At 32.1% G+C, this 14,040-nt stretch overlaps 1 protein-coding gene across 1 annotated transcript; it reads right to left on the bottom strand.

Annotated features, from left to right (window-relative positions):
• Positions 1-2,378: 2,378 nt before the first annotated feature.
• On the bottom strand, positions 2,379-7,251 carry LOC114726998 (flap endonuclease GEN-like 1). Its single transcript, XM_028913702.1, has 8 exons — positions 6,953-7,251; positions 6,466-6,642; positions 5,597-5,767; positions 4,647-4,825; positions 4,301-4,544; positions 4,066-4,201; positions 3,386-3,846; positions 2,379-2,906 (listed from the first exon to the last, which is right to left on the bottom strand). Exons 1-8 carry the CDS (start codon positions 7,145-7,147, stop codon positions 2,721-2,723), a joined length of 1,749 nt encoding a protein of 582 aa, XP_028769535.1. The 5' UTR covers positions 7,148-7,251; the 3' UTR covers positions 2,379-2,720.
• Positions 7,252-14,040: the final 6,789 nt, after the last annotated feature.

Genomic DNA, 14,040 nt, shown 5'->3' on the forward strand with positions numbered 1-14,040 from the left:
AGTCTCCCTCCACACCAACACTTTGATATTAGGAATTGATAAGATGTTTTGAGTTGATTCGTCTACTCGATTAGTATCAAACCCCATGATTATAATACCGAATTGATCTACTGCAGAGATCGCAATATCAAGGAGAGGAAAAAAGAGTAAAGTGTCTCATTTAATATCATTCATCTGAACCACAAGCCTTCTTTTGTATGCTAGATTCATTGTACAAAGTTAATTGAAAAAATTAACATATAAGTCCCTATAATTTTTATCAAGTTATTACAATTTTCGCAATTATAAATATAGGTCTCTATACTCATAATTTGTTAGTTTCTAAGAAAAATGGTGTTAGTAGTTGATGAGGTGACTCTCACATAGCGTACACCTACATTAATTCTGCCACATCTTTTAAATAAAATTAAAATCAAGCATATCACAAATTATATATAGATGTTGAGGACAGTTATGAGTATAATAATTTTTATTATGTCAATAATAAATAAATTTTATTCCATAATTTTATTTTTTAAAACTTCTTTTTAATTTTGTATGTTTTTTGTTGACTATGACAGCTTATGTATCACTTAGCATCTACATAAGTTATAATTAACATATTATAAATAGTGAGATTAATTCTTATCATTGAGTCAACGTTAAGGACTCAATGATAAGATTACAAAGATCTAGTTAAAAAAATCAGACAAACAATGTATTTACGATGCAAAGAGGTCCTCCATTATTGCAAATAGTTATCTTTTCCATTTCTAGCGATTCATGGAATAAGATACTACCTCCGGTTTTAATTATAAAAGCTAGTTAACTAATTTGAAGAGACTAAAAAAGAAGTTAAGTTAGTTATTTGTAATAAATAGGTGTTATCATCCCTCTTGCTTGGATAGATGAGAAGAGAAGTTGGGAGGAAAGAAAATAGAAGAAGAGAAAATAGAAAAAAAGTGTTATCATCCCTCTTGCTTGGATAGATGAGAGAAAATAGGAAGAAAAAAAAAAAAGAGAGCAAATATCCTTATCAAAATATATCATATTTAAAATTGAATCAAATTAAATATTGCAATAGAAAAATTATATTAATATTAACATCATCAAACAATTTAAAATCAAGTTATTTAGTTTATATATTTTTTCAGATTATTATATTTTAAAACCAAATTATTTAATAAAAATATTTTTTAAGATAAAATAAAAAATGAATAATTTTTTAATATAACAAAAAAATAAATATGAAGAGAAAGATTGAGGATGGCAGGCACAAAAATCTGGTTTTTCTTCCCAAATTTCTCCATATATGGAGAGAAAATTAGGAGAGAAAATAGGCATGAGCCTACCTTATTTTCTCCTCCATTTTTCTTTCCTATTCAAGTAAGGAAAAACTCATTTCTCCTTATATTTTTTCCTAGTTTTTTCTTCTATCTAATTTTCTCTCAATCCAAGCAAGAGGTTAATGTAAATGAAAAGATTTTTGTCCATAACATGTCGATGTTGTTTAGCTTCATAAGAAAAGGTAGGGAGAATTTTGAATATAATTGTTAGACAAGTTGAATTTCCATTCATAACCAACACTTTGATATTGGGAATTGGTAAGATGTTTTGAGCTGATTCATCGTCCTATGGAGCACCAAACTCCATGACAACAATACCAAGTTGATCTATTGCAGAAATCACAAAACTAAAGGGAGAAAAAGAAAACTAAAGTAATACATTTAATATCATTTATCTAAACGACTAACCTTCCTTTCGATGCTAGATTTATTGTATAAATTAATTAGAAAATTTAATATGCATTTTAATTCAGTCTCACATATGTATATTCTTTTTATTGAGCTCTTATAATTATTCATTATTAGTCCTTGTAAATTAAGAGACCTAATTGTTATGATGACTATTAATTTTCCCAATTTAAGTGCAAAACCTCATTCCTGAAAAATGTTAAGAAATAATAACAATGTTTTCATTTTTTGTCCATTTCAACATAGACCGCATTTTCACCCCGAGTTGAGGTCTAATTACAAAATAATTGAGGTCTAATCACAAAATAGGCAAATGCACTTTGAAATGCAACAAAGTCCCAAAACTCCAGATAAAAAAACATTTAATTTTTAGTTGATTTTTATAATTAGAAATACGTTAATATTTGGACCCATCTTTTATTTCCAAATTCAACAACAACAAAACCTCCTCAGGGTCAGGTGCAGATCATAGGCCTAATTAGTCCCTCAATTTCCCCCTAACATAACTGGAATGATATCCGAACAGTATTAGCATGACTGGTGCGAGTTAACTATGAGCTCATACTTCGCCTACTTCAAATGAGCATTTGTATTGTAATTCTAACCGCACACCATAAGAACTCAACAACTAAGAAAGACCACAAATTACAGAAAGGAAAATGAGATTGATACATCATTGAAAAGAAACAGAAGCCAATAACAAAAAGTTACCTCACCTCTGAAAACCCACCCGAGACATGCCAAAAGAAGCCTAATGTTACACTACAAATTTACATGCCTACCATTAAATAAAAAATTAAAAAAAAAAAAAAACCTACATGCCAGTTTATGCTCAAACTGTAATTAAACCGGAAAGGTAAGATAATTACATTCTCCAAAAGCATTTCAGGACTCATGAGATCTACAAGTTTAACATATCCTACTTAAATAAAAGGCGACGCCTTGCTGATTTCGTAAGATTTGGACTGGACATTGTTCTTTTGCCTTTTAAGGTCCCACAGTCAAGGTCATCAAAGCTATCAGATGCAGCTTCCTGTTTGAATGATCTTGCGTTTTCACTGAGCGGTAGAACTTTGTAATGCTTTGTTGAATACTACTTGTTTTTAATGATGAACTCTCCTTCTCTAGAGATCGTGGGGTAGAAGCCTTTCTTATTTTTGATCCCTTCAGTTCCTGCATTTTTCAGTGACAAAGATGTAAACTAGGACCCAAACTAGTAGTTTATATAACTGTCTCTTCAACACTCATCTACTATTTGCAAATTAAGGCCATATTTCTTTTGCCAACAATTTTAGTTAACTCTTATAATTCAACGTGAAACTTAATTAAACTAACAAACATTAAACAGGTTGACGTCCTAAATTTTGGCCAACTCTCCATCACCTCTCTTTGGCTGAGTGGCATGTATTTCCATGGTGCTCATTTTTCCAATTATGAAGCATGACTAAGCAATCCTATTCACGTTGGACCTATGCCTAGGTGGTTTGGCCAATAGTGGGCCAAGAAATATTGAACTTACAATTCAATTTCCAGCTCCCACAATCAACCAAAATAATTTCACATAGGGCAGATGATTGATAAGTTGAAAAGTCTCTTTTTCTTTGGGGGCCCGGGGGGGGGGGGGGGGACTTGTTAAGGTAAAGAGTAAGCACCTGCTCTTGCCAAAACCTTTCAACTTTTGCTGGAAAAGCAGCCCTCACAAGATCCATATTTTCATCTGTCAGCAGGAAGCTACACCCATCACCCATATCAGAAATACTAGAATCATCTAGTAGATCCACAAATTCATCATGCTCACTACCATCTGCTTGCTGCATGCTAGAGTCATGAGATGGAACTGTACAGCTAACGTTGCCAACTGCACATTTCCACTTGACAACATAAGATTGATATCCATATCTTATCTTCACACGCTGTATTGAATCAAGCTCGAATGTCCCAAGTACCAAACTTTCTACAGGAGCATTAGCCATGTCTCTCAAAAAGATAGTAGACATCATAGGAAATAGCTGTCGTCGAATGTAAGATGGATCCCAATGCTGATGAAAGTTTAAAAAATCTATCAGCATCTCAATCTTGGGTTTGCCCCATGAGATGCAAGGATCATCACTTGCTGCAACAATTAAAGGACAAAATATAGAATGAATGGCTATTATGAAGTTCTCATAGTTACAGATAGATTAGCAAAACTGAAGAAAATCAACATAAATAGCATATACACCTGAATCCTAAGCACATATTATAAAAACATAACTAAAGGCAATTATAATAAATAAATATCATTGATAAAATACATCTTGCCAATTACAGCTAGAGACAGAATTCAACATACCAGGAAGGCAACCACTGTCTTTACATAAATACATTTCAATTATTTCGTCTCTGGGAAATTTGAGCTCTTGTGCAATTTTGAGACAAATTTTTGTGTACCAATTTTCCCTCCTTCTCTGCCCCTTTCGTTTACTAACCTACCAATCCAATGTTAAAAACCTCACAAGTAATACTGAAATGGCCTTGCACACACTCTAACTGATAACTCACTAGCTGAAATGGATGAGACAGCATACCATATCACAGGAAGGGCAACCACAGGTAAAACCCTCTGGTTTTCTCAAGCAACCTTCATCATCACTTGTTATGCAAAATTCACAAGAAGATTTCATATGATCTCTTTTGCTGCCCGGATGCCCACAAAAGGAACAATGAAGCTGTTTTCGGCTTGGAAAGTTCCCCTCCATGTCAACACAATTTTCAGCAGATTTAATGTTGGTGGGAGCTGACGAAACTTTCCCATTGCCAATATCTTGCAATCTGCAAAACGACACTCACATTCCAGATTATTTAATTTGTTACTTTCTAATATTCATTCCATGCCCGAAAATAAAAAAGTATGATACAAGCATGAATATACACCTATTCAACACATCTTCTTCACCGAAACATCTAACAAAACGAAGAGCCGTATCAAGCCCAATCCCCCGAACACCATTTAAATCATAATCATTTCCAACGAGAAGAGAGACTATGAGGTGTCTCCTCTTCAACCCAAGGCCAGCTTCAATATCTTCGATATTGTAGCATTCAAAAGCTTCCTGCTTGCAAATATGCAGTAAAAGTCTTAAATCTTAAACTAGACAAAATAAATCCTTAAAATTTTTTAAAACAATTAAAAAAAAAAAAAAGAAATAGTGCAGAAGATTGCAGGAAGAAGTGCTCTCAAGTAATCCTCTGTGGTATAGAAAATGCACTTCTCTATTTTTAAAAGGTTGATAAAGAGAAATTTTCAGACAAATTTGGTTTTCCATGACAGAGATTCTGCACATATATTGCTATATTTTTGGGGATATGGAACTGGAATATATGTAAGTGGGAAAGAAAGTTACTCATCCTGACATCCTATTTAAAATTATTTGACCAAAAAGACAGTTCGTAGTTAAAGCTGTCATAATTATCTCAGTCAACTCCCTCCCTCCTTCCACGTAGATGCTATCATAAAAGGAGTAAATATTATTACCCCTGATTCTTAATATAAAATTTAGTTTCTAGTACAAAACTAGATCTTATATTAAGAACCGGGGGTAGTGACTTCTGGTCACTACCATGAAAGACATAACAAGGAGTTTCCTTTGTGACAGACTGACAATGTAAGAATAAAGAAGGGCTTGATTGAAGTGATTATGTATTAGATTAACTTTTAACTGTTTCTTTGGTCATACAAATGAAATTAGCATACTTACAGCTCAATTCAGCCAGTCAGGCAAATTGAGATCATGATAAATTTTGGCAATAATCAAAAGAAACAAGAAAACTTAAGGAAAAAGTAGGAAGATAGAAGCCAGCACTGTATTCACGAGGCCACTTACTTTGGCATTAGAGCAGAAGCTTTTTATAACGCATTTCGCACCATATAGGAATGCATCACTGTCAGATGTGATGCAAGCATCTACGTAACCTTCACTATTTAATTGGGCACAGAGTGCTTCTGCCTCTCCTTTAGCATATAGTACAGGCATTCCAAGTAACTCCACAAGTTCCTAATGCAAAACAATTTATAACTATATAGAAAAGATTAAACAAGTATAGACGGATAAAAGACAACTCCAATCAAAGGTGTGATGGATGTAACAGCTAGTTTACTTGCAGTATACACATCTCTTATATTCAAGTAAAACTGGGTGAATCTGAATACAAAAGGCAATCCTTCAGAAGGATGAACATTCATGAACACAATGAACTACCAAGACTCCTAAATCCATATCCTCTCTGGATTTGCAAGAACCATCCTTGAATGTTTTCTCAATAAAGTGCAGCCTTATAAAAGCACAATAAAAAAAGACTTCAAAATGAATGATAATTCTGCATGACACTTAGCTAACCTGATTTTTTCTTCAGCTACTGAAATGAGGCACCCATAACAAAATAAATACCCGACATATCTATTAACATCAGAAAAGTTCCTCCACTTTATAATGAGAACAAGTTTACGCATTATCGAGGGGCAAAAAAAAAAAAAATCTCTACAGATCCAAAAGCCATAATAACATAAAGCTTACATATCCAGCACGCTAATTAAGATTTGTAGTGTTTTGGGATAGACCGTTAATCCATAACTTTTTTTCCTTTTTAACAAATAGACCATGAATCCATCATGTATTTAATGCCAAACCCAAAAAAAAAAAAAACGATGGATCTAAAGAACATTTGCAACAGGTATCAAGGTTAAGTTACGCACGAGACATTCCTGAACATGCCTTGAAAATTCACGGTTCCTCTCAACGGGAACACTGTCTTCATCCACCGGAAAATCTTTTAGTTCAATGCCAGAAAAACGGAAAAATCTTGAAATCCTAGCATGTGATTTCAACGGCGAAGGGGTCCCATCTGCCACAAAGACTGGATATGCTCCAAACTGCAAAATTCACCAACCCCCGTCAATCTCTCCCATATAAAACTTACTTCCCTCCCTCGAATTCGTGCCAATGAAGCATAGGAGACAAAAGAATACAGATTTCTGCCCACCTCATCATAATGACACCCCTGTTACCTACTCTTTCGTTTGATATTAATAATTCCGTTGACAAGAACTCATTTAAATCAAAACGACAACAGCAGGAGGAGGAGGAGGAGGAGGAGGAGGAGACATCACTTTCAAACACTTTTCAAGGCAGCAGCCAAACGGGTCAGAGTGAGAAAGGAAACAAGAAAAGCATCGTATGCACCTTGGAGAAGAGATTGATGGTGCGGAAGAAGGTAAGTCGTAGATGAGGTTTCCGAGCATGGGCCTTAATAGCAGTCTGATGCTGGATAATCCAGAAGGAGAGGTCCACAGCGACTCGCTTGTCCCTCAAGAAATCAAAACCTTCGGCTCGTGCATATGGCTTTAGCAAATCCCAGAAATGTCCCCCCACCCCCATTGACTTCCCTCAACTGCAAAATTGTTCTGAGCAAACATCCATCGGCAAAAGGAAAGACAGAGCGAAAGACGGAAGCCTTCTGCACCTCCCTGACCCGTGTTAGGTTTCACCCCGGAACTGAGGAGAAAGTGTCGAGGCGAAGTGCGTGGCATTTTTCGTTTGATATGTGATTATTTAATATTTTGGTCATTCAGGCTTCTAGCCGTTACAGTTTTTTTTTTTGGGTTTTGGGCCAAGTCGACGTTACAGTACCGGAGAGCAAAACATCGAAAAGCCCAGAATGCTAGAGCCGATTTGCAAAAACCGCTATTATAGTCCAAGCCCACCAATATAATGGGCCCCTGCCTATGTGGGTATGTTATAAATAATTTGTGACTAGTTTAAATTCATATTTAGTATTCCTCCGATTCTTAATATAAAACCTATTTAACTAATTTGATTAGATTAAAAAATTTAATTAAATTAGATAATTATAATAAATATGACATTTTTTTTCAAAATAACTTAATCATCTTCATTCTATCTTTTCTCTCTCTTTCATACTTGATTGTGGTTGAGGAAATATCAATAAGAGTGATTTGGGAAAAAATGATAGATATAAGAAATAAGTTTTATATTTAGAACTAAAATTAACTTCATAATTAAATCCTATATTAAAGACCAGAGGAGTATCTGATAATGCCTTAAATAATATTGTCTTTACCAGGAAGATACTTACGCTTGGCAAAAAAAATTGTACCAAATATATCAAGAGAAGGGATATTCTCTATCTTCCTTTAGTTTCCTGAAACGCATTTCATCCCATAGTTTTCTTCTTCTGAGGAGGAAGCTCCAACCCGTGTCATCTATTTTAGCGTCTATGACAATTCACAACTCAACGGATTTTGAGCTTCTGAAATAAAACTTACGACTCGTACAGTTTTTTTTTTTGGCCGGAAAAAAAAACTGTACGAGTCGTAGGTTTTATTTCAGAAGCTCAAAATCCGTTGAGTTGTGAACTGTACGACTCGTACAGTTGAATAGTAAAATTTGATGGAAATTATTAAGATTATTGATTGATAATTAATGTGATTGGTGATTAATTGATGCCCTCCTCTGCTTTTCTCATTCTTTTAATTATGATATTAACTTTGGACTGTTCGATTCAATACCTTATAAAATAGTTTTATTTTGTTACTATAGCTTTACACGGCTTAGATTAAACTAAAAATTTCTACCTGCATGATTTACAGATTAGTATATTTGATTAGATTTAAAATTTTAATAAATTGTATTATCTACTGTAGCTCAAGATTTACTTTTTATAAGTGTATGCTTTTTTTATTCACTCAAATAGAACTTGAATTAGAAATACGGAATTTAGGATGAATAGATAAAAATTTAAAATTATCTATTTATTTCTCCATTCTCCATTTAAGAATTCAATTGGCATACTATTTAATTATGATGCTCAACCTTTAATGTAATATATTCAAATCTCAACTAAGATATTATTCAAATTCAAAATTAATTATTAATTTCTTCATTTGAGCCTCCAATTAAAATTTTATTTATTTATAATATTTCCTAGTTAATTCAATAAATTCAAATTTCAATCAATGTGTTATTCAAATCTGATTAATTGAATATATTCGTATTTCATAACGGGCCCGTTTGGAGTAGTTTATAAGTAGCTTTTTAATTGTGATTTACGAAATACAAGATAAATGTGTGAGAGGAGTTTTGCCTCGACTTACATGAAACATATTTATAAGTGATTTCAATTATGATGACAAACAGGACCAATGTTATACCCAACCCATTTTCAAATGAATCGGGTATTACAAGTTTTCAAGAATATAATGATTAAAAAAGAGAAAAGGAGAGAAAATAATGCGGAAGAAATTGGAAAGAATCACTGGCATCATTATTGATGGGCCACGATGGTGAGATTTTCTTGAAAGGTACATGCAGCTGGAAGCCCCACAGCCGTCCAGTCCTTTGGTCCTACCTCGGCATGACGCTTCAGCTTTTTCAGTTTTTCTTTATACCTTAAAATCTGTTTTTTTTTTTGGAATCTTCTATTTAAGATATTTTTTATTAAAGCATTTTAACGTAAGCTTACTTGAAGGTACAGATGTTAACTATAAGGATATTTATTGCATTGAATCCCCTCTCCAATCTTTATTTTTGCTGGGCTTTGGTTTTAGTTTTTATATTCTTTTCCATTATTTTTGTTTTTATATTGTATGTCGTTTAAAATGCTAGTTTTATAATTTCATAAAGATTTGAATTTGAATTTCACAGTATTAATTTTGTTCACGCGCCATTAATGCCATTAAGCAGGTTGATATAAACTAATGTGATTTATTCGCGGAGACCAACATTAAAACTCGTCAAAAATATATATGTTAAATTAGAGCTCATTTGAAAGTCTTGAGTTCAACCCTGTTCGTTAGCCCCCCCCCCAAAAAAAAAGTTCAGCCCCTTTAAATAAAATCGGAGTTTTTTGGCCAATGAATAAAATTAGATTTGAAAGTAAGAAAATAGAGCGGAAATGTTGAAAACGATATTTTATTGTTGAAAATCAATTTCTTCATTCAATCTATTATGCCGCTTAAAGTTGATTTCTTTATCATGTTACATGAGATTAAAGTGTCTTTTTTTTTTTTTTTAATTGGGTCAAACCTAGTACTTTTAATAAGTTTTTATTTTAGTCTCTAAATTTCTTTTTTAAAAAAATGATTTTGATTCTTATGGTTTTAGTAAATGTTGGTTTCAATTTTCACCCGCTGGTCACATCAATTGTAGCCAGTAGTCTATTTCACCTACTTGATGATGTTAACACCACACCAATGAAATTAAACTCAAATTAAATCCTTATGAAATTATATTGGTTAATATTTTGGATGGTATGAAATATATGGATAAAAAATAACGAAAAGAGTAATATACTGGTCAAAACAATTATTTTTTGAAAAAAAATGGTATAGCCACTTGGAGTGAATTTAACCAATTTCATTTCATAGAGTTATTTAATGATATTTGTTGGAGGCTTGAAGATTGAAGGAAAGCGACTTCGCTGAGCGTCTTGGACACTTCTTCTTGTTTTTTTTTTTTTTTGGGGCCAACGTCTGATATAAGAAACAAGCCCGAACAAAACTTTAATTTGTTGAAGTGACCAGATGAAAATATATTTTTATTTTACATTTGGTTTTAACTGAGCCTTCTAATTATTACCAATGTAAATAAAAAAGCTTCATATTAATAATATAATAAAGTACCGGAGCTTTTGGAATAATTTTTTGTTGTTCAATCTTTCTCCCTGGGTATTATTAGACATTATACAATGTTTTTACACCTTCAATCTTTTCTGCACATTTTGACTGGGTTTAAATTTTTAGAAAAATAAATATGTGCATTGCACACTAGAAGATATCTTGTCTAGCTACCAAAGTATTATCGAAATTTTCTATCATTGACACGGACTGCCAATGACCATTAAATGTTTTTTTTCCCTTTTTTTTTTACCACAACAATTTTTTTCTCTCTTTCAAATTCTAACAATTTAAAGTTAAAAAGAAACACTAGTTCTGGAGTTAATATATATATATACACACATACTATCTCCGGTCTTTAATATAAGACCTAGTTTGATTTTTTATTTTAGTCTTAACTATAAGACTCAATCCACTTTGTCTCTCATATTTATTTATTTATTTCCAAGATAATAATTCTAATAATAATAGTTCTAGTCAATAAATTTGATTAATAAAGATATTTTAGGAAAGACAACACCTATTTATTATAAATAATTAATTTAATTTTTTTTTAATCTATTCAAATTAGTCAATTAGCTTTTATATTTAGGACCAGAGATAGTATATATATAATTGACTAAGCATTCTCCAAACTTCAAACGTTAGATCTATTGGAGAATTTTTCAGAAGATATATGCGTGTGAGGTTCACAACTAGCCCGAAGGACCGATGTAGAGTAGAGAGATATTTAATCTAAAATCCCTTTGAAATGTTATTTATCTTGGAGGACGTAAAGGGCAAAAATGAAATCAAAATGACCCAGACATCCTCGTGCTCCATTTTATCTCGTGACCTTTTTACATTATTACTCTATTGCTCCTACTCATGGAATACTGGAGACGTAGAGACAACCATCGTGTCCCTTTCCCAGAATTCTCTGCCGTTAAAAAAAAGTTGCTTCATCTTCTATTTTCATATGTCGAAATTTCTAAATTAACGCGCAAAGAAGATGAAAATGGCGATGAGACAAATGAGTGCGCAGATGACGTTGGATCCAGCTGGGGATGGCTTGGATTTCCATGATGAGTGAAATTTTCTGTGTCTTCGAAAGCAATAATACTTTAAGGATTGACCAATGTTTCCCCTACATACACGTTCGTTTAATTATTACTCCTCCGGTCCTTAATATAAGACCCATTTAACTAATTTGATTAGATTAAGGAAGTTAGGTAAGTTAGTTAATTATAAGAAAAGTGACACATTTTTCCTAAAACACCATAATCATCTTTTTTAATACCTCATCTCCCTCTTCTATTTGATTATGGTTGAGGGAGTATCTATAGGGGTAATTTAGAGAAAATTGATAAATATGAAAAATGGGTCTTGTATTTAGGACCAAAACCAATTCAAGAATTGTGCCCTATATTAAGGACCGGAGGAGTATTATATAAATAAGTATTTCATGTTCTGGTTTGATTATAATTTATAAAATTATACAATAATAACGATGTACAAACATATATAATTTCTCATCCAATTATCTCTATTTAAAATGTCTGCCTTATTGGGAAGTCCTGAGTTTTGACTTTAACTTTTATAAAATAACGTCCGTCTTGTTACGAGAATCATGAGTCTGAAGTTTTAACTTTAGATTTTACTTAAAAATCATGCTTGGCATATGACAAAACATATAATAAATTTACATTTATAATTTATAAATAGTACAACTCATTATTTTTTTTGCCAGCAGTACAACTCATTATTTAAATCACAAAAATATACATATAATCATATCAATTTTAATACATTACTTAGATTATATTAGAAATAGAAATTTAGAATAGAACTTTGGCCCGTGTGTAAAGTCTGGAAATGAGGGCTCGACCGTTTGAGTTCTTATGGGGAAAAACAATCAGCTTTCCTTTGTCACTTTTGAAAAAAAAAAAAAAAACTATATTTGTTCAAGCTTGAAAAGTAATCAGAATATGAAAATATTTTTGATTGTTTTGAAAACTTATTTTGAGTAGTTTCTAAAAATAATTAAACGCATTAGATTATATTCATAATAGCAAAGATGTTCAAAGATATCATATGAAATTTAGAAATCACCAAGTAATAAATTATTTTTACAAAAGAGATACACTAAGATGTGATAAAATCTAAAAATTAATAAATAATAATCTTTCTATGATTGTAATGGAATGCAAATAATTTTTGTTTTTTTTCTGCTTCATTAAAATCTTTATGCAATAAATCATTTTTTAGTAGAATTTTTAAAAATCATATACAAATCTTTTGTTTTTTAAAATATAAATAATGGTTCAAAATTACGTTATTTTATGAGTTAGTATAAATTGTTTTTACAATAATATCCTCAAAAGCTGGATCAGAGACGTTCATAACCTTTTCGCATAAAACTGAATTGTTGCTTGGGATCATATGCCCGGAAAGGCAAATCATATTTTAAACTTGCTTCCCCCCCCGGGGGTTACGCACAACTAGACACACTCACACACTAAGGTTTTGTTTGGTTCAATAGAGGAGAGGGGAGGGGAAGTTAATTAAAAGAAGGGGAGAGAATGAGAGGGGAGGTCATGGGTTTTGTTTGGTTGGATGGGAGTGGAGGGGAGATTTCTTGTTTGGTTCACAGGGAGAGGGGAGGGGAGGGGAGATTATAAATTGACAAATATGCCCTTATCTTTATATTTAGACTGATTTATTCTTTTATTATAATATTTATATCAAAATTATTATTTCCTGATTTATCAATTTCAAAAAACCAATTACCTCACTTATATGTGATAAAAAAATTATGAAATCAAAGTATAATATATATGAGAAAAGTGAATGGGAGAAAGAAAAACAAAACCTTAACTATATAATAATACCCTCCACATATTAAGAAATAAAAAATATATATGATATTAACAGTGTCATTTTATAATTATAATATATATTAATATATAAAATTAATTAATATATTAACATATATGCATATTATATTTGTGTGTGTGTAACTGAGCGACTGCGAAAGGGAATGCAAAGATAATCATGCGAAACCAAAAAAATAATAAGAGGGCACCACTAGAATATTCAAAAAATAGCATGAACATATTTGTCAAAATTCTCATAATATTTTTCTCCTCTCCAAAAACCCCCAATTTGGGAGGGGAGGAGGGGGAGGGGAGGGGAGCACAAAAGGACAAATTTTTTTAGCTCCCCTCCCCTCAAAAAAACCCCAACCAAACAAAGCCTAACGCGCGCAAATATATTTGAGTCATCTAACTATCTAAGTGTGACCCACGACGCTGATATCAAGACATCAGGCAATCTTATTTGGAATTATGAATACGTTTTACATAAATCAAAATAAAATTCTTTTCGCTTATTTATTTTACATTTTGTAAATCATGATTAAAAACTCTTCTCACCTCGTATTTTCATAGTCTTTTTTAAACTGATGTCCCTCTTAGATTAGCTGCGTGTAGCTAACCAAGTCTGGTTCCGCATTTTTGCAAAATTTTTTTTATGATATTAATTTTATACTGTAATATCAATATATTGATTTAAAAAATGTTGTCAGGAAAATGACATATTGATTTGGAAAATACCTCACGTTTAAAACATCTCGTCTTATTGCCATATGTGGATTAC

The sequence above is a fragment of the Neltuma alba genome, unplaced genomic scaffold (genome assembly GCF_004799145.2).
Source record: "Neltuma alba isolate B1F8T4 unplaced genomic scaffold, ASM479914v2 tig00012422_pilon, whole genome shotgun sequence".
NCBI classification, from domain to species: Eukaryota; Viridiplantae; Streptophyta; class Magnoliopsida; order Fabales; family Fabaceae; genus Neltuma; species Neltuma alba.

Coding starts and splice junctions, on each gene's coding strand:
- LOC114726998 (XM_028913702.1), bottom strand. CDS start 7,147: ATGGGGGTGGGGGGACATTTCTGGGATTTGCTAAAGCCATATGCACGA. Junction 5,768..6,465: donor GGCATGTTCAGGAATGTCTC/GTGCGTAACTTA, acceptor GTTTTGCATTAG/GAACTTGTGGAGTTACTTGG. Junction 4,826..5,596: donor GCTTCTGCTCTAATGCCAAA/GTAAGTGGCCTC, acceptor ATTTGCAAGCAG/GAAGCTTTTGAATGCTACAA.